The following is a 22,560-nucleotide window of genomic DNA, read 5'->3' as shown; positions in this document are numbered from 1 at the left end:
TAATTGAATCAATGCTCCCTGTACCCATTTACCGATTGTCAAACTGCGGAGGCCCAGGAGCAGATGTGCTCAAAAGGGTTAAAAGAATGCCAGTTTACCCATCTTTGAAAACTTTCTTCTTCAAACTTCATACCGGAACTCTGTCGGTCAAAACATGGAAGCATGATAAAGGACTCTTTGTCCCTTGGTCAACAGATTGCTTTCTATGTAAAAAACCTGAAACAATAGATCACGTTTTTTAGATTGTTGGGATGCGGTTTCTTTCTGGGATGTGCTTCAAAGAACACTAAAGAAAGATTTACCGCTACACCCGCATGGCATCAGGTTCTTACAGGTAGGAAAACAGGACATCCCTTATGACACTATTATGCTCCTTGGCCTCCATAGTTTATGGAAATCAAGGACACAATTCAACAATGCAGAAGTAGTTGTGAGATCTCCACGCGAGCATTTCATTGAAGGTGTCATACGTCTGAAGGAAGTGTATCAGGCACTGCCTGATCAGCCAACTTGGTTAAATGTGTTGGATGACTTGGTTGAACTGAAAAAATTTTAACCTGCTGTGTCAGTGCAAGTGTTGCTGACAAGTTTTACTTCTTTGTACCCGTTGTGAAAATGCAATAAAGAAAAAAAAAGCTGGCGTGGCCGAGTGGTAGCATGCTCGTCTCGCACTCCGGAGACCGGGGTTCGATTCCCGAGCTCGGCTAGTTTCCTACTCAATTTTATTTATTTTTCTGGTCTGACTAGAAAGGTTAATTAGGCTAATTGGTTAAGTAAGCAATTAACTAAACTCAGCCCCACTTACTTGGAGCATCACTATAAGATCCCTTTAATTGGTTGCATGGTTGGTAGCCAAAGTACGATTGGCCCCGTTTGAAATTCGCGCACTGTGACGTCACGACTGTTCCGACTAAATGAAAAGCGTGACATTTCTGTCGACAACTGCTGCTTACAACGATGAGGCATTAAAGGCTTGCGCCTTAATATGTACAGGGAGTGACGGGATCGGTCCTTGAGGGGCCGTCTCTAACAAACGCTAGGTGGGCTGCTCATTACAGGAGCCCATTGGCTGTAGCTGCTGCCTGGGCGCGCCCGACCAAGGCCTTTTGGCTCGCCAGGTCAGAGCAGCCGAGCAGGGCCGCCTCCCAGTCCTCCCGGGTAGGGTTGGGGATAGGGGGAAGGTGCGGGGTTGATTGCCATGCCCATACCATGTGGTAAACCTCCGAAGACTTTTTGCTACAGTGCGGACACTCCCCTGTGCACGCAGAGACGAAATGTTTGGTGACTGCCGGGCGCAGTAGTGTTTTAGTATAAAGGCGAAGAAGTAAGCGTTCCTCCGCCTTCGTGAGGCCCTTGCAGGGCTTAGGGAAGATTGCATGGCCGAATTGGTAATATGGGATGATTTCCTTGAAGGTAAAAGCCGGATTGGGGTCGGTGTCCGCATCGGGGGGAGGCGAGGGTGATGCCCGGAGAGTAGGCGCGCGGGCAGCGGCGTCGGCCGCTTCGTTGCCCTCGAGACCCGTGTGCGCGGGAGTCCATACTATTGTGCGGGACGCGGGAGCCCCGAGATAATTGCTGTTCTGAAGCATTCGGTATGCCAAATAGGGAATAAAGCCCCTTTCGATGTTCCTGCAGGCCCCTTGCGAGTCGGTAATGATGACCCGCGAGTCCTGATCTGTGGCGGTGAGCGCGATTGCCACCTCTTCCACATGAGTAATGTCTTGTGCTTTGAACGTAAGGCTGTTCACTGCGGTGTTTTGGTGGACGACTGCGGCCGTGTACCAACCCCCATGATGTGGGCCGGTGGCGTCCGCGTAAAATGCTCCGCGTTTGTTTCCATAGTAGCGTGCCAAGGCTCCATCCCGCGCGAGGCGTCGGCCACTATGGTCGTCTCGTGTCATGTTGGCCGGAAGAGGGCGTATGTGCAGGGCGTATCTCCAGATTTCGGGAATCCGCACGCGCTCTTCCGTCAGTAGTGGGTGTTGGATGGTAAGTCGGGCAAGCAGGCGGCGACCCGACGGCGTCTTTGAGAGTCTTGTGTAGTGGTTTGTCAAGTGTGCTTCTCGGAGCTCCACGATGGTGTTGACCATACCCAGACCCGAGGATGAGCAGGAGTGAACAATGCTTTCGGGTAGGTCCCAGTAAAATCAGTCCGGTGTTCGTAGCCGGATTCTTGGTGTACTGGCTTGGATGAAGATGAGACCGGATACTACATACTTTTACACAGCTCATGATAAGGAAAAGAAGCGGAAAGGCACAACGACGAGGGCAGAGGAGTGGACGAGGCGAGCGTTTCCTAGTCATGAGCTACCACTAAGCCTAAATTACCACTCTTCCGGTGCATGGTCTATACTACTATGTACAAGGCGGATATACAGGTGTCGAATAGATGCCACAAGCCGCAGCTGGTCTTGCCGACCACCAGACGCTGACGCAAGCGACGCGGCGTCCAAACTCCGAAGCCTGGCGCCATTTGCGCCATCTATGAAAAAGAGGACAAATGCCCGCGCCCTGCTTCCCCAAGTGCGCGAGAGTCAAGAAAGGGAAGTGAGGGACAGAGCGCTCCGTCGAAGGAGTGCGGCGCTTAACAAGACGAGCAACCCTGTCGGAAAAACAGGAAACAAACAAAATCAGCAAGCATTTCGTCTCTTCTAACCCTCGACTAACAGCTTCCTGTTTTTTAGGGGAAAGGGGTAAAAAAGAACGGGTGGGAAAGCATGCTTGAGATGCCCAATCGTGAAGCATCAATTTCCAGTGACTCATCTCGCGCACGTGAGCACGCAGATCAACCGTTTGCACCCCGGTAGAACAGCGACGTGGTCATAGATGTCTTGTGCTCGTCACGTACTCAACATCCTTACATGCCCTTACTGAGATTCACATTCTGAGGTTCACATCCTATGGCACAAATTGCAATAAACACAAGATAAATGTTTCTGCAGACACCAAAAGGAAGCAAACTGTACAGAGAAGGTGAACGCTAACGCCACCGCCCGAACAAAAGCAACGGGATGCAGATTTTACAACGTAGAAGCAGGATAGCGGAAGACCAAATAAAGTAAAAAAAGGCCTGGTGTCCAACATGGACTAAGAATAAATGAATATGCTAAAACACATTTGGAAACACGCTCAGAGGGTCACAGTCGCGTGTATAACAAAAAAAAGACTACCGATCAGAATCTATCCCGTCGCAGAAAACGTAGACTCAGACAACGGCATTCTGTTCATTTCATCCGTAAGCTATTTCCACGCCTGCAGCCTACACAAAGCTACCCTGTTTCGTCACTTTCACGCATTATCCCTACACATGCTCAGTCAAGAGAACAATGCTGCGCTTTTCGCAAAAAAGCACGGGAACATGTGACGTAGTTCGGATACACCACCTTCACTGTCGTCAACATCCGTACGTGCCCTTACTGAGATTCACATCTCACATCCTGAGATTCACATCCTACGGCACAAATTCGAAGGTGCCATACATTACACCGCGGCGTCTTCACTTCGGATTCTCACGCTGATACTTCCAGTGTAGAGCTTCCGATAGCGTAACTTAGTTAATGACACCTCGAATCCGTGGGCAACTGTCCTGCTAAGGATACGCTCCTGAATCTCGCGCGGCCGACCTGATGCTCAGCCTGGGAGCACCCGCTGGCCTTCCTACCGACTCGCAACATATCTACGCTGCTCTGTCGTTGATCCAGGCCTCGGCCTCCGTCTTCCGCTGCAGCGGCTCTGCGGCGCACACTGGAAGCCGCACATAGAGGCACATAGAGGGAGCCTCGCTCTGAAGGAATTCGACCAGGCACGAGCCGCGTTTGCGTGAGCTCCCTGCGAACTACTTACACTTCCAGGCGTTCGGCTCGTCGAGATTATCTTTCTTTGGTGTCGTACCTCCTGCAGTCATAATGTAGCTCCTGCTCCCTCCAGCTTTGTTGCTTACGCTCCGAATGTTCCCAGGGCATTCTACTAGGATCACAGGCTCCGATTACTCAGCGTCCGGCAGGCACACAGTATTTGGTGCGACTTCCTGGCAGCCATAGAGCACTTTTCTCGTATCCTCCGGCTTCCCTGCGTCGGGCGATAACCAGAGCTGTGTGCTTGCTACATCAGCAGCACCTCTGTCTTGCAGAAGCGCTGTATACCTGATCAATGCTTCCTTCGGTTGAGAACTGCACTTGGAGCATGGCATTCGCCGCTGCCTCAGCTGCACTCTTACTGCTGCTCTCTCGAGAGTTGGTTTCATATCCGATACAATCCTCAGTAAGATTCCCAAGGGCAACCTGGGCGCAAGCATGCCCTGCGTCCTCCTTCTCTGCACGTAGTTCATTTGTGTTCGGTAAACTATAAAGGAATTTTTCAGCAACCTACTGTTATCTCATCCCTTTAAAGTTAGACGTTTCACGTGTAGAACTTTTATCTATGCGCATTCATTCTTACCACGCACAATATCTGACTGGAACACTCTGCCTTCACATATCGCAACCACCACTGATCCTGATAAATATTTTAAACTTATATCTTCAATAACTACTGCTTAACTCTTCGCATACATTGTTATTTTATTTGTTCATGGCTTCCTTTTTTGTAGGGTTTGTTACTAAAAAGATTCATTGTACTAGTGTTCTGTTTGTATAATTTTAATACTGCAGTAATCTTCGATCTTTGCCGCGCTGCCATTGTTTTGATTCTTTTACTTACTTATGTCATGCAAAGTGTCTTATTTGTGCTTTTGATTGATTCTTTTGCTTACTTATGTCATCCAAAGTGTCTTATTTGTGCTTTTGTTGTTTGTTTTATATTTGTGGTTTTGTTTTATTCTGTTCAATTGCCTGTGCCCCCCCCCCCCCCTATGTAATACCCTCTCGAGGGCCTTTAGGGGTATTCTGTATAAATATAAATAAGTATAAATCTCTCAGCCGATATTGCAACGGATTGCGAAGCGACTTGCATACCGCCGGCTTCAGAAGATATTCGGTCACTTTCCGCGGGATTCAGTAGTAATTTGTGTACTGGTTTCTTTACTCCGACATTATCCGACGGCCCATCGCCATGTGCTGCTGGAGGAGGCCCAACCACCGCCTTACGTACACTTTTCTCTTTCTCATAGTTTTCTTTGAGCTCCACGAAGGTTCAGCCTTCGACTCAAGCCAGTTTTGTTGCAGTTTTGTTTCTTCGTGTTCCCGAACTTACATGCGTGAAAAGATGGCATGCAAGCTTTTTGGTTTGGTAGTGCGCCTAATTGACCACTTCGTCATACAATACGCCAAAGTCAGAAAAACTCGGCCCAAGAATACCTAAAGTTTCATTTTAATGAGCAGGCTGAACCAAACGTTGGTAAATAGCTTCCTGAGGGTATCTCGTCTTAGTCAATCTGAATCAATCATGCCTTGATATACGTGCCTTACCCGAACAAAGTCAGGTGTTCGCATTGCGCACAAAACAAAACCCCCGGCTTGTCTTTGCGGGACATCAGACCATAGAATAACCATGATGCTCAGGCGGGAAATATACTAGGAGTCGTTCTTTGCCGCACATGCCTGCGCCACTGTTTTTTTTCACCTAAACTACATCCAGATTTACAGGCATTGGCAAAAGTGGAGTACTGGGCCAACGGGACCAGAACATACTTTTGGCACTATCTAACAGCGTTTCCCTGTTTTATAGATTTTAGCGCGTCCTTTCTAATGTGCTGATCTTCTCGGCCTTACACTTCTCAAAGACGGTTTTTGGACAGAGAAACCGCAACGAAACACTCTTAATTGTCACAGTGGTGCACTATTTGTCTAGGGGAGCTTGCACACTCGAAATGTTTAGTGACAAACTCTTGAACAGGGACCTAACATCCGGTTAGGTAAAGGTGAGAAGAGGTGTTAGGCAAAAGACCAACAGACTTTCGCCTAAGTTGTGTGCTGATGCTTCCAGCAACTATCATTTCTTGAGAGTTCTTGTTTTCTGACATAGCAATTAAACGATTGTTTTCTTCTCTCCAACAGGCTAAGGTGGCTGGTGCCGTGCTCTTCGACTTGGATATGGACGACTACGAAGGAATATGCGGCAAGAAGCACGCCCTTACAAGAACTTTTTCGAATCTCCTTAATATGTCTTAGCTTTCCGGCCAGTCCCAGAGAGCTTCGCACGCGCTTCTTTTCTTTCTGCATGTTGTTTACTAAATATATGTACTACGTAATGGATATGGGGTTCTGTTGGGGGGTTTTCGTCACATTTTAACTTCTACGAAGGTTACAGTGCAGCATCTGCGCTTTACATATTGATTAGATTGAAAATATTTAGACGGAGCTGTGTGCACTTCAACGCATCGAGGTATCATTTTCCTGGTGAATAAATGGTCACAATTTTTTGTGGGAAGTTTTCGTAGTCCTGTGACGATAGGGCCAAGACCACTCATAAAAGAGCCGTCTAGAAATGTGCCCAGCAAAATTTGAACACCTTCTTTGATGTTCCCTTTACAGCAGTCTGCGCGCCCTTTCCATAGTAATGACAGTGATGTTACGGATAAGGAAAGAATTTCTTTTCGTAGCTCTTGTTCCTTTAGGTTTCGATCTCTTATTAAGTAGCATAAACCAGGAGATTTTTTTAACCCTTCTCACCATTTTTATTCTCTTGGAGTATTAGGTATCATTGGATTTTAATATGCAGGAGGTTATAAAGGTGGCTGATGTGGAAACAGTTGGCTTGTTCATAGAAGGCAGCGACCAAGTAATACACCAGGGTGGCCAAATTCTCTTCTGGAGAGGGAGTGCGTTGTCGGTTCTGGTCACCGAGATCAGGAGGGACACCAGACTTCTTTATGCAATTTCATCGACGCGCGTAGTTTTTTTTTAATCCCGGTGGAGAATTGAGCGGCACCAGGATTCGAACCCCGGTCCTCTTGCACGCGGGACGGATGGCCTATATCTACACCATCGCTGCGAGATGGGTTAATAGAGAATGCCTACATAATCTGCAATTCGCTGATTACATTGCTTTGCCCAAGTCACTCAGGACACGAACTGCAAAGCATGAGCAATGTGTTAGAGAGGCAGAGCAGAACGTTGAATATAAAAATTAACATGCAGAAATCCAAAGTAATTTCGAACAGTATAGCAAGTGAACAGCACTTCGCAATGGGTAGCGAAGTGTTGGAAGTAGTAAGGGAATATGTCTGCTTATGACAGGTAGTGACCGCTGGTCCGGATCATGAGAGACCACCTGGGGTTCTTTAACGTGCACTGACATCGCACAGTAGATGCCCGTGTACTGTGCGATGACAGTGCACGTTAAAGAACCCCAGGTGGTCGAAATTTTCGGATCTCTCCACTACGGCGTGTCTCATAGCCTTAGTCGGTTTGGGACGTTAAACCCTAAAAACCAAACCAAATATCTAGAAGAAAACAATGGGGTGAATCACATATGGCAGATTCTCTCAGATCATGAATGGCAGTCTACCAATATCCCAAAAGAGAAAAGTATAAAACAGCTGTATCTTACCGGTACTCACCAAAGGGGCACAAACGTAGAGGTTAATTTAATTCAAGCTTATTTGCATCTATACGTACACAGATGACGGGAGTACAGAAAAAAGCCAAATGAATTCGGCTTGATGGGGTCTGTACCTCCTACAGAAACGGCACTATACACAATGAAGAAAACTCAAAAATACAATATTAGATAAACGAAAAAAAGCACTGATGCCAGTAAAGTTTCGCCTACAAAGCGAAAAGTTTCTTTTCCTCTTCTTTTCTCTGCACCAGGGGTGCCCCGTCGGAGACGGATTTCGATGACTTGAAGGCTGAATGAACTTCCAGCAGACTATACTCGGCAACAACTGAGAAACTTTCAGGTGATATAAACGGAAGCTTTATGTACAATAGTTTACATATATGTATACAAGTTGAGCAGTGAGCAGAACAACATGGAACTGGCTAACATTTAGGGGAGGCCCCTACTCGGCATTGCCGAAGATGCGTTACATCTACCTTCGTAGCCAAGAACCCCTTTTCCGGGCTCCGGGACCCAGTTTTAAAGAGACATGGGCCCAGCCCACATTCATCAGCATCCAATCGTGTCAAACCCTTAACACGATTGGTTATTAGACGTGTGGCCCGCCCTCCAACTTCCTTTAGGCACATAACCCTCTCTCAAATGTACATATTGTAAAAAAGGCATCATTTTCACTTAAAACATAGTACATTCCGAGAATACACACACATACGGATTGGCCCTCTGGGTTATGTGCCCCGCCTCACACTTCCACTGTATTACACAAACTCTCTCCCCTATGAAAGACAAAGCAAAACACATAAAAACATGTCAAAACATTTCCGCGGGTACGTCTGTCTCCCCAGTACCCGTCACCTTTCCGATTCCCGGAACTAGGGCAATTATCGGCCCCAACCTCCGCTGCCACCGTTGCGAACAACACCCGGGAGCGCAGAACCACTCTCAGATACAAGTCGGATCACAATGGACTGCCGACCTAGCAGCCGTCCTCCGGGGTCCGGGCGGCGTCATAACTCAAGTGGCCGTCACCGTCCTTAATTAAGCAGGTGGCTATGTTCATTCTGTCCGGTGGCGTCCTCTACAAGCGCCCGCTTCTTGAGACCGAGTTGTCGAGCCTCGGGGCCATACTGGACGCCAGCCAGCTGTACTGTCGCCCACAACACCCATTCATCCGGACGCGCCCGGCCCCGCTTCGTCTAGCATAGTTCTCTTTTCAAAAGAAAAGCTGTCGCACCTCCAACGAAGCGTTAGTGTCTAAATTGAGCCGCAAGTGGTGTTTGTCGAGACGCTGTGAGCCGTCGGCGTACGATGGAGTGGTGGTGCTGACATTTTTATGGCTCTTTCTACACTGGCGCGAATCGGTCCCGGCGAGAAGCACGCGCCCTTCCCCGAAAGGGGACAATGGGAGGCTTGGGAGAGCCGGCCGCTCCCTCTCTGGCTGCTGCCAGCCTTGAACGCTAACTGCCGCCTCCCGCTTTCCGCCCTCCTCGCAGCCCCCCCGCCGGGGGATCTCCGGAGTCTGCAGCGGCGACACAGCAGACAGAAAGATGGGCACTCCTAATGAGGCCGCGCGCATCGACAGATGCCCTTGGGGCCCGCTCAACGGCGAAGCTCACCTCCCTCAGCCGCGAAGAAAGGAGGGTAGGGGGGGAGGGGGGAATAAACACACCTGGCGCATGCTAGCCCTCTACACGCCCCCCTCAAAATTCATCTAAGGGTTGCAGCACGCTTAGATGAATAAACCCACACAAAAAGAGGGCTAGTGGCTTACCTACAATGAACCCAAAAACGCAACTAAGCTCACACTTCAAAAGTAAAAAGGTTTCATGCATGCAGTGCTCGTAGTACGGGTGTTCCGGTCCATTGGCTGTGGTTACAGTCAGTACAACACACGCGCGTACGCGTTTCACACATTCACATAGAGCGCTTTGACCGAAGTCCACGCTTTCGCGCTGCGACCAGTTACACCTGCATGCACAACCTCGTCTTGCTCGCGAATGAGCACACCTACACACAGACACTCGGCACTGTAGCGTTCCTCAACCGTCATAAAGGGGTGCGAAGTAGCCACGTGAGCCTCCTTAGTCGCACTGAGCGTTCCTGTGTGCGTTCGAGCCATCACGTGTTATCAACCAACACGATTAACGGCTAGCGGTCACCCAGCTCATGCGCCTGGTGCCGCCACGGAGCGACAATTCAAAAGCTGCTGCCCTCCAGGATCGAAAACGCCCAGGTCCTTGATGGGTCCGAATCTCTGCGCACGTGATGCCCCTGAGACACGCTTTCTCCGGCATGCCAGTACGAACCGCGCGCTGCGTAAGGAGCATAGACCCTGCTCAGCCTAGTAACCATAGCACTGCGGCCGGTGTTGCTGCACTTGCGTTGGCGTACTGCCGCAGGGAACATATTTCTCCACGCGCCGACTTTTGGCCTGAAAGCCACGCTTCGTGGCATTGTCGGAGGATGCACGAGCTTCCTCGCAGTCACCTGACCCGAATCTGCCTTTTGGAAAGTCGCCACGCATTTCCCAGTCCTCCGATGACCTGATCGGACGCTCATTGGGTGCGTTCGACAACTGCGCGGCACTATTGGGCCCAGCAAGCCCACCTTCGATCTCTCCCTCGGATGAAAGATTCTTGACATCAGTAACACTACGCGGCACTTCCTCCCTATGCCCGACACTGTCTGTCATTGCGGCAACGTTAGGTCTCCTCCTGACCCTAGCTCCGTGTCGGTGGTCGGAACCTTATTCACAGTGCTTGGAGGAATTAGACCGCTGTCCTGCTTGTTATCAGACAACCTGTTCTCGACTGTCCCCGGATCGTCAGAATTTGGCTGCTCCTTTTCGTTGCTAGCCGCCCGCGGTGGCGAAAAATCAGTGATACCTTCGCGCCCCTCAGGAATCTCATCCTCACTTCGTGCGATTTTCGTGATCTTTCCGAACAAAGAGGTGTTCTTGCCTCCCGGCCGACTGCTTACAGCATACTAACTGCTTCTTTCTTGACCTGCGCTTGACAAGCATATCAATTGGCCTTCCAGCGCAGGCGGCCTCACCTCTCGGGAGTCGGGGTAGTTCTCCCTGGCTAGTTGACTTGCTCTTCCAGACTCCCTGAACTCAGACACCTCGAGCCCTAGCTGCTGAATCTTTGCTATTATCACCTCCAAATCCTGAGGTTCTTGCTACAACAAGGAGGTACAACAAGGAGGTAGGCTGTCTTGTTCGCTGCAAAGTGTTTCTTCACGACGACAGCGTTCTGTAAACAGAATGAAGACAATCCTCGCTCTAACGAGGCGGGGGGTGAAGAAACCTTCCCTTCCAAATATTCGATGAGGCATTTTATGTCGGGGTCCGCGCGTTGCTGTTGTACAAAAGAGCTGGAGCTGATGGGTCCAAAAAGGCGTCCTCACCATTGTGCGGCAATGGTGCATCTACAGGGGCTCGTGACAGGCAGTCGGCGTCAGAGTGCTTGCGTCCGGACTTGTAAACGACGGTTACATCAAACTCCTGAAGCCGCAGGCTCCATCGAGCAAGGCGGCCGGAGGGGTCCTTCAAACTGGCGAGCCTGCACAGTGCGTGGTGATCGCTGACCACCTTGAACGGTCGTCCGTACAGGTAGGGCGGAATTTCGATGTAGCCCAGATCATGGCAAGGCACTCCTTCTCAGTTATCGATCCTTCTCAGTTATCCTTCTCAGCTTCGGCTTTGGAGAAGGAACGGCTAGCGTACGCGATGACCTTCTCCACTCCTTCAATTTTCTGAACGAGAACAGCGCCTAGGCCCACACTACTTGCGGCGGTATGAATTTCAGTATCGGCGTTTTCATCGAAGTGCGCGAGGATCAGTGGGTACTGCAAACGATGCTGAAGCTCCTAGAAGGCTTCCACTTGCTGCGCTTTCCATTTAAATGGCACGTCTGCCTTTGTCAGGTGGGTCAGTGGCTCGGCGATGCGCGAAAAGTTCTTCACAAATCGTCGGTAGTACGCGCACAGTCCGAGGAGTCTGCGCACAGCTTTCTTATCGGCCGGTGGTGGAAGCATAGCGATAGCAGCGGTTTTCTGCGGGCCTGGCCGTACTGCCTCCTCGCTAACGATGTGGCCTAGGAACAGCAGCTCTTCATAAGCAAAGTGGCACTTCTCTGCTTTAAAAGTTAGGCCGGACGATTTGATTGCGTCTAGTACTGTTCGAAGCCTTTCTAGGTGTTCCTCAAAGTTGGAGGCTAAGACAACGACGTCATCTAAATATACCAGACAAATCTGCCACTTCAGGCCTGCCAGCACTGTACACATTACTCGCTGATATGTGGCTGGTGCGGAAGAGACCAAATGGCATCACCTTGAATTCGAAGAGGCCATCTGGAGAGATGAATGCGGTCTTCTCGCGATCTCTCTCATCGACCTCAATTTGCCAGTAGCCGCTCCTGAGGTCCATCGATGAGAAATACCTGGCGTTGCAGAGCCGGTTCAGTGTGTCGCCGATGCGAGGGAGGGGGTAGACGTACTTTTTTGTAATGTTGTTCAAGCGCCGGTAATCAAAGCAGAATCCAAGCGCAACGTCTTTCTCACTAGTACAACAGGTGCCCCCCAGGTGCTGCTTGAAGGCTGGATAACGTCGTCGCGCAGCATTTCTTCCACTTGGTCCCGGATGGCTTGTCGTTCTCGCGGCGACTCTCGGTAGGGGCTCTGGCGGAGAGGTCGGGCATGCTGGTCGGTTATAATGCGATGCTTGGCAATCGGCGTTTGTCGTACCTTCGGCGATGACGAGAAGCACTCGCTGTAGCTTCGAAGAAGATTGCGGATCCGGTCTTGTCTGTTCCGGGGCAGGGCTGGATTTATGTCGAAAGTGGGTGAGTTCTCTTGGTCAGGCGAATCTGCGGATGGGTCGGAGATGGCGAAGAAGTCTCGTACGTCGGATATTTTGTCGAGGAAAGCAATCCTCGTTCCTTTGTTAGTGTGCCGGTATTCTTCGCTAAAGTTAGTCAGCAGTACTTCGGCTTGGCTTTGCAGAAATGTGCGATGCCTCTTGCGATGCCGATTCCTCGGTCGAGAAGCAACCGCATGTTCCCTTCAATAATGGCTTCAGTGTTACTCGCTTCCGTGGCTTCCGTGGCTCCTGTGTCGAATAGAGCGGTAACTTTCCGGCCGTCGATAACGACTTCTAAGTCGGATGTCCTGGCTCTGGCGTTGCACGTCGTCTTCGGCGTCGGGTCACGGCTTCGTCGGATATGTGAATTGTGGGTGGGGCGTGTGTTCGAAGCTTTTCCTGATGGCGGCGTCGTTTTGAAGGTGGTTAGCGTCGTGGTCGAGGTTGTCTTTGTATACGGCGTCGGCGTAGTGGGTGCGGCGTCCTTATACGGCGTGGTCGCTGAAGGATCTTCGTCGTTTCCTCGGCAAGCAACCTGACATCCACAGGTTGCTTTGTTTAGTTTTCCCTACGTGGGCTAGGTGACCTTCCTCGGACAGCCGCGGCGTAGCTGCGGCATGGTAATGCAAAACGAGCGGAGGACGGTGACGGCGAACGGGAAAGACGGGTTGACGCCGCGTACTTTCCTCTGTGCAGGTAGTCGTTGATTTCCCGTGGTCGCTGGCCGGGGAAGGGTCGTGGGGCGTCGATAGCGAAACCACGCAGGTTGATGCGTCTGTACGGGCAGTGGCGAAGTATATGACCGGCTTCGCCGCAATGGAAGCACAACGGGCGGTTGTGGAAGTCCACCAGGCGTCGCACTTCCTGGGGATTGGGCGTCGTTCGTAGGCTGGGCGGGCTAATCAAACTGGTGGTTCCGCTTCGGTCACCGAGTTGGCACTAGCCACCGTCACGCCACCGCATCCTTTCGGGCTGAGTCACACAGACCGCGCTGCAGCACTTGGTCGGACGTACGAAACTTGTTTGTTTTCAGAGACTGGAAAAGCGGCGATAAGTATTATCTGATGCGTCAAGCCTGTCCTCGTGCTCTAGCATTCTTTGCGGTCGGCGGTGGTCGGCTGGTGCCACATGTTCTCTATAGACGCGTACATTAAAACAGACCGCGTCACAGACATATTTTTCACACGGCCGTCCTGACGTCGGCTGTAATGGGGATAGTTAAAACAGAATACGGCCTAAGAATGCAGGCTCGCGTCGTGGCACCCAATACAATGGCGGTCGCTAACTTTGGAGTTAAGGCACCAGATACACAAGAAACCTCCTCGAACATCGAAAATACTGCATCGCGTAATTGTATCGCTTCCAGGCTGCTCTGGACATGTCTCGCGAATACGTGCCGGCAATGAGAGAGAGAGGATGGAAACCAAATAAGATTTTTTCGAGCCATTATTGAAAGGCAGCAAAAGGATCAAGCAAAGAAAAGGGTATAGTTTAAATCGTCCGGCTTAACTTTTAAAGGAGAGAAGTGCCACTTTGTTTATGAAGAGCTGCTGTTTCTAGGCCACATTGTTAGCAAGGAGGGAGTACGGCCAGACCCGCAGAAAACCGCTGCTATCGCAATGTTTCCACCACCGGCCGATAAGAAAGCTGTGCGCACATTCCTCGGACTGTGCGCGTACTACCGACGTTTTGTGAAGAACTTTTCGCGCATCGCCGAGCCACTGACCCACCTGACAAAGGCAGACGTGCAATTTAAATGGGAAGCGACGCAAGTGGAAGCCTTCAAGGAGCTTCAGCGTTTTTGCAGTCCCCACCGATCCTCGCGCAATTCGATGAAAACGCTGAGACTGAAATTCATACCGACGCAAGCGGTGTGGGCCTAGGCGCTGTTCTCGTTCAGAAAATTGACGGAGTGGAGAAGGTCATCGCGTACGCTAGCCGTTCCCTGTCCAAAGCCGAAGCTAATTCTTCGACAACTGAGGAGTGCCTTGCCATCATCTGGGCTACATCGAAATTTCGCCCTACCTGCACGGACGACCGTTCAAGGTAGTCAGCGATCACCACGCACTGTGCTGGCTCGCCAGTTTCAAGGACCCTTCGGCCGCCTTGCTCGGTGGAGCCTGCGGCTTCAGGAGTTTGATGTAACCGTCGTTTACAAGTCCGGACGCAAGCACTCTGATGCAGACTGCCTGTCACGAGCCCCTGTAGATGCACAACTGCCGGACGACGATGAGGACGCCTTTTTGGACCCATCAGCTCCAGCTCTTTTGTGCAACAGCAACGCGCGGACCCCGACATAAAATGCCTCATCGAATACTTAGAAGGCAAGGTTTCTTCATTTTCCGCCTCGTTCAAGCGAGGATTGTCTTCGTTCTGTTTACAGAACGATGTCCTCGTGAAGAAGAATTTTTCAGCGAACAAGACAGCCTACCTCCTTGTTGCACCTGTAAATCTCCGCGGAGAACTTCTTCAGGCCTCACACGACGAGCCGACAGATGGACATCTCGGGTTTTCTCGCACCCTCCGCCGCAATCAAGACAAGTATTACTTGCCCCGACTGTCTGCCGATGTTGCACGTTATGTGAAACCCTGCCGAGATTGTCAGCGACGAAAGACCCCTCCAACCCAACCAGCAGGATTTCTGAACCCCATTGAACCCCCCTCAAAGCCCTTTCAGCAGATCGGCATGGACTTGCTTGGCCCTTTCCCGAAATCAACATCTGGAAATAAGTGGATCATTATAGCCAGGGACTACCTGACCCGCTACGCCGAGGCAAAAGCACTACCGAACGGAACAGCAGCAGAAGTCGCCAAATTTTTCGTGCAGAACAATCTTCTGCGACACGGCGCTCCCGATGTGCTCATCACTGACAGAGGAAAAGCATTCATGGCGGAACTGACGCAAGCCATTCTCCATTACAGCCAAACCAGCTACCGGAGAACAACTGCATACCACCCGCAGACCAACGGACTGACCGAGCGCGTCAACAAATCCATCGCCGATATGCTCGCAATGTATGTCGATGCCGAACAGAAGATCTGACACGCTATCTTGCCTTACGTAGTCTTCGCCTACAACATCGCTGTGCAGGAGACCACCCAGATGACGCCTTTTAGGCTCGTCCATGGCAGAGAGGCCACGACCACGCTGGACGCCATGCTGCCGAACGTTACCGAAGAAGATAACGTCGACGTCGCCGCCTGCCTCGCGCAGAAGAAGCCCGAAGACTTGCCCGATTAAGTATCAAATATCTGCAGCGGACCGACGCCACACGCTACAACCTACGAAGACGCAACGCGGAATACAAGCCAGGAGACCGAATCTGGGTTTCGATATCCATTCGCCGCCGAGGATTGAGTGAAAAGCTTTTGCGACGCTATTTCGGCCCGTACAAGGTTCTTCGTCGGCTAGGTGGATTGGACTATGAAGTCGTCCCTGACCAAATGACTGCATCCCAGCGACACCGCGTACGACAAGAAGTAGTCCATGTCGTACGCGTAAAGCCCTATAATGCACGCTAAAGGACGCCGTGTTTCCACATTCGGTGTTTATTTTTGCACAATCCGTTTTTGATTGTACATAGCCGCATTATGTTCTAAACCATCGAGTCGATGCTTCTTCGAGAGGGGAGTAATGCCTCGAATCTTTGTAGCGTTTGTTTCTTGTGTTTATTTGTTCATGCTTCAAGGCTGCCGGCACGCCGCTTTATCGCTTCGTTTGTGACGCAAGGCGCGCGTAGAATTATCTCGATTTATCGCATCCAGGTGGAGCCGATTCTACTTTGTGCCAGAATGTTCTAGTAACTTCCACGCTTTATCTCGAAATTTCGCTATAGGCTTCAAAATGAGCACGGCCGACAGCGGCGGGCATTCTCTTCGACGACCACCGAGCACGCTTGTTCCTACGCCGCCGCCGAGTGATTCAGTTCTTTGCGGGCGAAAGTCAGCCCCAATAAAGAGTTTCGTTTCGAAGACATTCCCGGTGTGTTCCTGTTCGCCGGACTGCCGTCACCAATACGTGACAGTATTCCTGGACAACATTAGAGCAATTAACTAGCGCGTGTCAGCCTTCTCTCATATTTCCTTGCACCGAAAACAACTTTCGTGTGCTCTTCATCGTCCTCATCTATTCTAATCGCCCGTGCAGAGCGCCACTACGGTTCTCGAACCTTGCTCCAGTTCGAGTGACCAGTTCCTTCTCTTCAGGTACATATTTCAATGAGATGATTAGTTTTTCTCATTCGTTTGTGTTTTCTCTCCCCAAACGTGAAAATCTTTTGTTTGTCGAACTTATGAATTGCAACTTTACAAGGGCAATTGGAAACCTGATTGATTATAAGATGGCGCCTCTCATAGAGGTACGTCCCCGTTATTCTATGCTTTTTACCCGAGACTGCTTTGTTCGAGCAAGCCAGCATACCAGTCATATCCGTAATGTATCTTAATTGGGCCAAAAGGTCCAGATACTTGCGTAATGGAATTATATTGCTTTTCTCAACACTGCAGAGTTCTGCACTAGAAAAACTGGGTCCACGACAGAAAATTTTGGCTCTGGCCCGAAGATGATGCTCTGAAAGGTGTGCTGTGTAGTTCACTTCATAAGGCACAGCATCGGTTTGGTTTATGGGGTTTATAGCATCACCTAATACCACATGACAGGACACTAGTAAGTGGCGCCTGAATATCTGACTGTTCGCCATGACGTATACAGGGTAGAATCAGAATCAGAATATATTTATTGAACATCATGGCGATTTTGGGTGCACCGGCAAAAAGCCAGTGGCAAGGCTTGACGAGGCCGGCGCACCCTACAGAAGCTTGCCAGTGATACACTTGTTCACGTTAACAAAACAAACGAAAGAAACAATACGAGGGCACTTTCAGAGAAAAAAAAAACGTACAAACACACAAGACATATAACAGTTGTTGGCATTATTTAGCTATACATTTATAAGGATTTCTTATTTAATAAATGTGGGAGAGTGAAGTTCAGCATTTGATACCCGTAATTTGTGCGGGTCTTAGGTACAAACCAATTCAAAACGGTTCGAGTAGAGTATTTAGACTCTTTGTATTTCAGTCCAGACAGCTGTAACATAAAGCAATTGTTTTTAACAACACTTGTTTCATACCGTCTTAAGAGCAACGTTTCATACAACTGGGGAAGGGCGGTGATGCCGAGTGCCTGAAATATCGGGCCACTATGCTCTAGTCGCGGAGCATTCACAATGCTACGAACAGCTTTTTTTTGAAGAAGGTGCAAACGATTAATGTTGGTAAAAGACGTAGTGCCCCAGACCAAAAAGCAATAGTTAAGAACAGAAGAAAAAAGTGCGTTATACAGCATTTGCTTAATACGTTTCGGCATAAAGTGCCTTAGTCGACATAAAATACCGACAACCTTGGACAGTTTGTTTATTACCACTTCGACATGATCATTCCATAATAAGTTCTCATGAAAAATCACACCTAAACTTTTGATGACTGGAACAATCTGGATCAGTGACGAGCCCAATCTTAAAAAAAGTGGCGATCCGTTAATAGGCTTACTGCGAGGTCTGAAGAGCACAGCTTTTGTTTTCTGGGTGTTAATGCTTAACAAATTGCATTTAGACCATTCTAAAAGCGAGTGTAGACAATGTGATGCTTGTTGCTGAAGATCTTGTAAATGTGAGGCTATAAAAAATAAAGTGGTGTCATCTGCGTAAATAATGAAAGTTGGCAGCTTACTAATGCAGACGACGTCATTAACATAAAGGAGGAATAGGAGTGGTCCCGAGATACTGCCTTGCGGAACGCCTGAAGTGGTATGCCTAAAATCTGAGGAGTCATTGTGTATGTTTACTTGTTGTACTCGAGAACCTAAATAAGACTGAATTATTTGAAGAAGCTTTCCGCGAAAACCATAGTGCTCGAGCTTAGCTATCATTATTCTGTGATTCATGCCGTCAAATGCTTTGGAAAAATCGATGAAAATGCCAAGAGTGAGAAGTTTCTGTTCAAAGGACTCTAAGATTAGTTCTTTCTGAGTTAGAAGCGCAGTTTCCGTCGAGAAGTGTTTTCTGAAACCATGCTGACTGGGCGTTATTATGTTATGTTTGTCACAGAAACCAGATATTCGTCTAAACAAGATTTTTTCAAAACACTTTGAAAAAACAGGAAGAATGGATATTGGTCGATAATTTGACAGAATGTTTTTGTCTCCGCCTTTATGTATAACCGTGACTCTGACAATCTGCATTCTTTTGGGGAATACTGCATGTTCAATGCAACAATTAAAGATATATTCCAACACTGGGCTAACGACATCGGCTACATACTTTACTGGGGAAATTCTGAAACCATCAATGTCAAGTGCCTTGCTGTTGCGTAAAGCCAAGAGGCAATTTTTAATTTCAATAGCATCTGTTGGCGATAGGAATGCACTGGAAACAATCCGTACGTCAAGACACTTCACATCCGTGAGATCGTCATTCCCATCCGCCTGAGACACAAAATGATTATTAAAATTATCTGCTAGCTTTTTCCCACTCACTGGCTCATTATCAACAAAAATTTCAAGCACATCAGTGGCAGCAGAACCTGGGTTTAAAATTCTTTTAATGTTTTGCCACACAAGATCGCTCCTTTTTAGTAAGTTTTGGTTGAATAGCTTTTCCATGTACTGTTTTTTTGCCTTACGAAGAGTAGACGTAACTTGCTTGCGATATGTTTTAAATCGTACAAGATCATCGGGTAACTTTGTTTGAATGAAGCGGTTGTAAAGGTGCGTCTTCTTCTTCATCATTTTAAGGCATTCTGCAGTTATCCATGGTATTCTGGCTTTTCGAGGTATTTTGAAAGTGACAAAAGGAATACATTGCTCATATATAGTCCTGAAAATGGCGAGGAAGGCATTGTAGGCATCCTCTGGAGCATTTTTGTTTCGCACAACGTTCCAGTCAACATTTGCAAGTGCGCCTCAAAAGAAATTCAGTGTTTCATTATTAATGCGCCGGTATTCTATCGCAGAAGGTACGCATTGTTTCCTAGATGTTTCACACTCAACAATCAGGTATATTGGAAGATGGTCACTGATATGAACATTAATTATTCCTGATTTAAGACGATCAGCTGGAGAATTAGTAAAAAACACATCAATTGACGTTGCAGCCTGTAATCGTGTTGGTTCATTTATGACGTTAATAAAACCGTTGCATTGCAGTATAGACTCAACTTCTAGTTTGTTAGCAGAGTGTGAAAGAAAATCTATGTTAATGTCACCACCTAATACTTGGTTAAGGTTGTTGTCTGAGACCGATTGGAGATATTCATCAAGAAAGCGAGCAAAATTTGAGAAATTGCTTTTAGGAGGCCGGTATATAACAGAGAAGACATTTTTACCACTTTGTAAGGACAGTACTTCGTAGTCATCATGAATTTGAGTGAAATCAGCGAGAATACTGCATTTAAAACATTTTTCTATTGCTATCAAGACACCTCCGCCTCGTTTGTCATTGCGATTTTGTACATGCGTGTTGTAGTTCGGCAACTGCAGTATTTCACAACTATTTTGATACCACGTTTCAGTGACCATGACAACGTTGAAACGGAAGTTAAGTGTGGAAAAAAACGCTTCAAATTCGTCACCTTTATTTTGCAAGGATTGTGCGTTGATATGAAAGCAAGAGATAGTTTTTGTTTTCTGCGAGGATGCAGTGTATATATCTGATGGCAGGAAGGAATGACGTGCTGTCTGATTGAAAGTGTTATTTAACATGTTAGCTGTCATGTTCATGCAATCTTAGCTAGGTCCTCTTCTTTATCTATGCGTATTACTGTTCCCCCTTCCATCTTCCTCATGTATATCCTTCCATTGCACACCCAGACAAAACGGTACTGTTTTTCTTTGGCGGCACACTTTGTCAGCCAGTGCAGCTTTTTCACAGAGTATGTGAGATTCTCATTGATGAAAATGTCTTCATCTCTTAGGGCTGTCCTTTTCTCGGTCCATTTTTCTCTTGTTGCTCTCTTGAAAAATTTGACCAGTATTGGTGGTTCCTTGCTCGATTTACCTTTGATTCTATGCACCCCGTCGACTTCATTCTCATCAGGAACGGGAAGTTGGAGTTTGTCAGCAATAGATGCCAAAACTACATTCAGATCTTCATTAGCACTTTGTTTTATTCCATGGATTTCTATATTGTTTCTACGGGAGTAAGTCTCCAGTTTATCCTCCTCCGTTTCCAACTGCTAAAGCCGCACGTTTGACGTTGCTAGTTGATCTGCTAGGTCGCAAGTCTCTTTTCTTATGTCTTTCAGCTCGGTTTTCTGCAGTTCTAGCGACTGCAGGACAGTGTCGTATTGGGAAGAAAGTAGGTCTAGCGATGCTTCCATACCTTGCATTGTCTGATTTTGGTGCTCTATACTTTTGTTTGTAGTATCTAGTTTCGTCAGCTGTTCTTCCTGCCTTCTTTCAAGTTCGTCCAAGCGACGCAGTACAGCATCTAACATTGACATGACACTTGCTAAAGAAGGTTCATCAGGGTCACATGACGATGTTTCACTCAAGGAATCAGTGTCCCTGTGACGTGCGGTTCTTGACGTGCCCGCTTTGCAGGTCGAGCATGCCCATTGTCGAAGCATTTCCCTCGACATGCTTTTGAGATTTGTTTTTGTAACGCCCGAGCACTTTCCAACATGATAAGCATTCTTGCATTCGGTACAGATAAGACTTTTGCCATCAGGTGAGATCGCTTTTAAACATGCAAGGCATTCTTTACTTGACATTTAAAAAAACTGGCGGGCAGTCCGGCGGAGGGAAAAGGCTAACAAAGCAGGTGTGAAAGGCAAAAATATTCTCACCTAGACAGAAGAAAATACACAAGTGAGCGATGCCCTCGTAATCCGCCGGACTGCAGCCTTCGAAGAGAAGCGGCGGCTTTTATAGCTTGTCGATCCGTGTTGCTTGCGCTGATTGGCCTTGTCCTGAATGACGTTCCACCATCGTAGTTCGGCAGGCCTCCTGTGTAGAGCAGGGTGCACAGCTGATACCACAGTGATATCGCGGTTTGAACACACTCAGCTGTCAATCGATGGCCATACGTTCGTCATCCCAGAAATCGGTCCCTAGACAGAAGAAAATACACAAGTGAGCGATCCGCCGGACTGTAAGTACATACATATCACTGAAGTGAACATGTTGCGCCCTTTCGGGATTCTTTACAGCGAATATTTCATACAGGTAGATTGGCGGTGGTTGCTAATTTACACATTAGGTGAAAAGCTTTTCAGAGCCTTAGCGAAATTTTCAAATTTCAGCCAACGCACCGGTATAGCATTTGCAGGGTCGTTTCGACCTTAAGGTTTTGCTTAGTACATCCGCAATCCTACAGCTACAATCCTTTTTCACTCAGGAATCGATTTAACGGCTACATTTTCATCTCCCCTGTCCGCAATTTTTTTCGGTCCAGTTTCTGTCCATCTACACCAGTGGACAAGTGGCCGCTACGTGTTAAAAAAGACAATTTGGTCTCATTGTGATTATAACCACGGCCTTTTGTGTACTACGCTGACGCCTTAACTACATGAACATTATTCATGGTTCCAAGGAGCGTTTCTCTGCGGTATTTGTGAGGATGTGATTAGAAACTGTTGGACATTCCCGATTTACAAATGGTCACTGGTGATAACCTCGCAAGTGAGAAGAGTCCACGCAGAAAACAGATGGAGGAAACACAGAGACAACTAGAGAGAAAGAATTGGAGGGGACACTGGAGCTCCTCCTTGGCGGTATTACGCGATAGCGTAAATAGGTTAATGCGCATATGTGCAGAACTGGTCACTCTGTACTTAATATATATATATTGTGACGAAGACGACGAAGCGGGCATTGGCGCGGGACGGAGCGTTCGCGCTAGGCCAGCGGCCATTAAAAGTCATCTCTTGTTCATGGTTAATCGCGCCTCATTCTTCGGCTGGCCGCCACGCTACACTTGGTGTGAGGTGCTGGGGTCCCTTCATCGCCATGCTGGCCCCGGAGCTTCGGTGTCCTACGCCTCCCGTGGACGTCGGCCGGGAGTACCTGGTCCGCGCCGCACTGCCGTGCCCCAGCCCGCCCGACCTGAACCGACCTCGCCGCTCACCCCAGCCCCGTGCCCCACCCGGACCACAGAACACGATGCACTGACGACGATGCAGCGCCCTTAACGACCCGAGCG

General features: G+C 48.6%; 1 protein-coding gene across 1 annotated transcript in view; it reads right to left on the bottom strand.

Moving 5' to 3' along the window:
* Positions 1 to 1,052: 1,052 nt before the first annotated feature.
* LOC149325465 (uncharacterized) overlaps positions 1,053 to 22,560 on the bottom strand; it is a 187,465-nt gene continuing 165,957 nt past the window's right edge. The window contains exon 2 of the mRNA XM_089563850.1: positions 1,053 to 2,101. Within this exon, the coding sequence (XP_089419976.1) occupies positions 1,053 to 2,101 (1,049 nt within the window). The remainder of the gene's footprint in view (positions 2,102 to 22,560) is intronic.

This window comes from Amblyomma mixtum, chromosome 10, assembly GCF_055824585.1.
Source record: "Amblyomma mixtum isolate Tamu chromosome 10, ASM5582458v1, whole genome shotgun sequence".
NCBI lineage: Eukaryota > Metazoa > Arthropoda > Arachnida > Ixodida > Ixodidae > Amblyomma > Amblyomma mixtum.
Note: the sequence above shows the minus strand (reverse complement) of the source record. Positions and strands in the feature narration are given on the sequence as shown.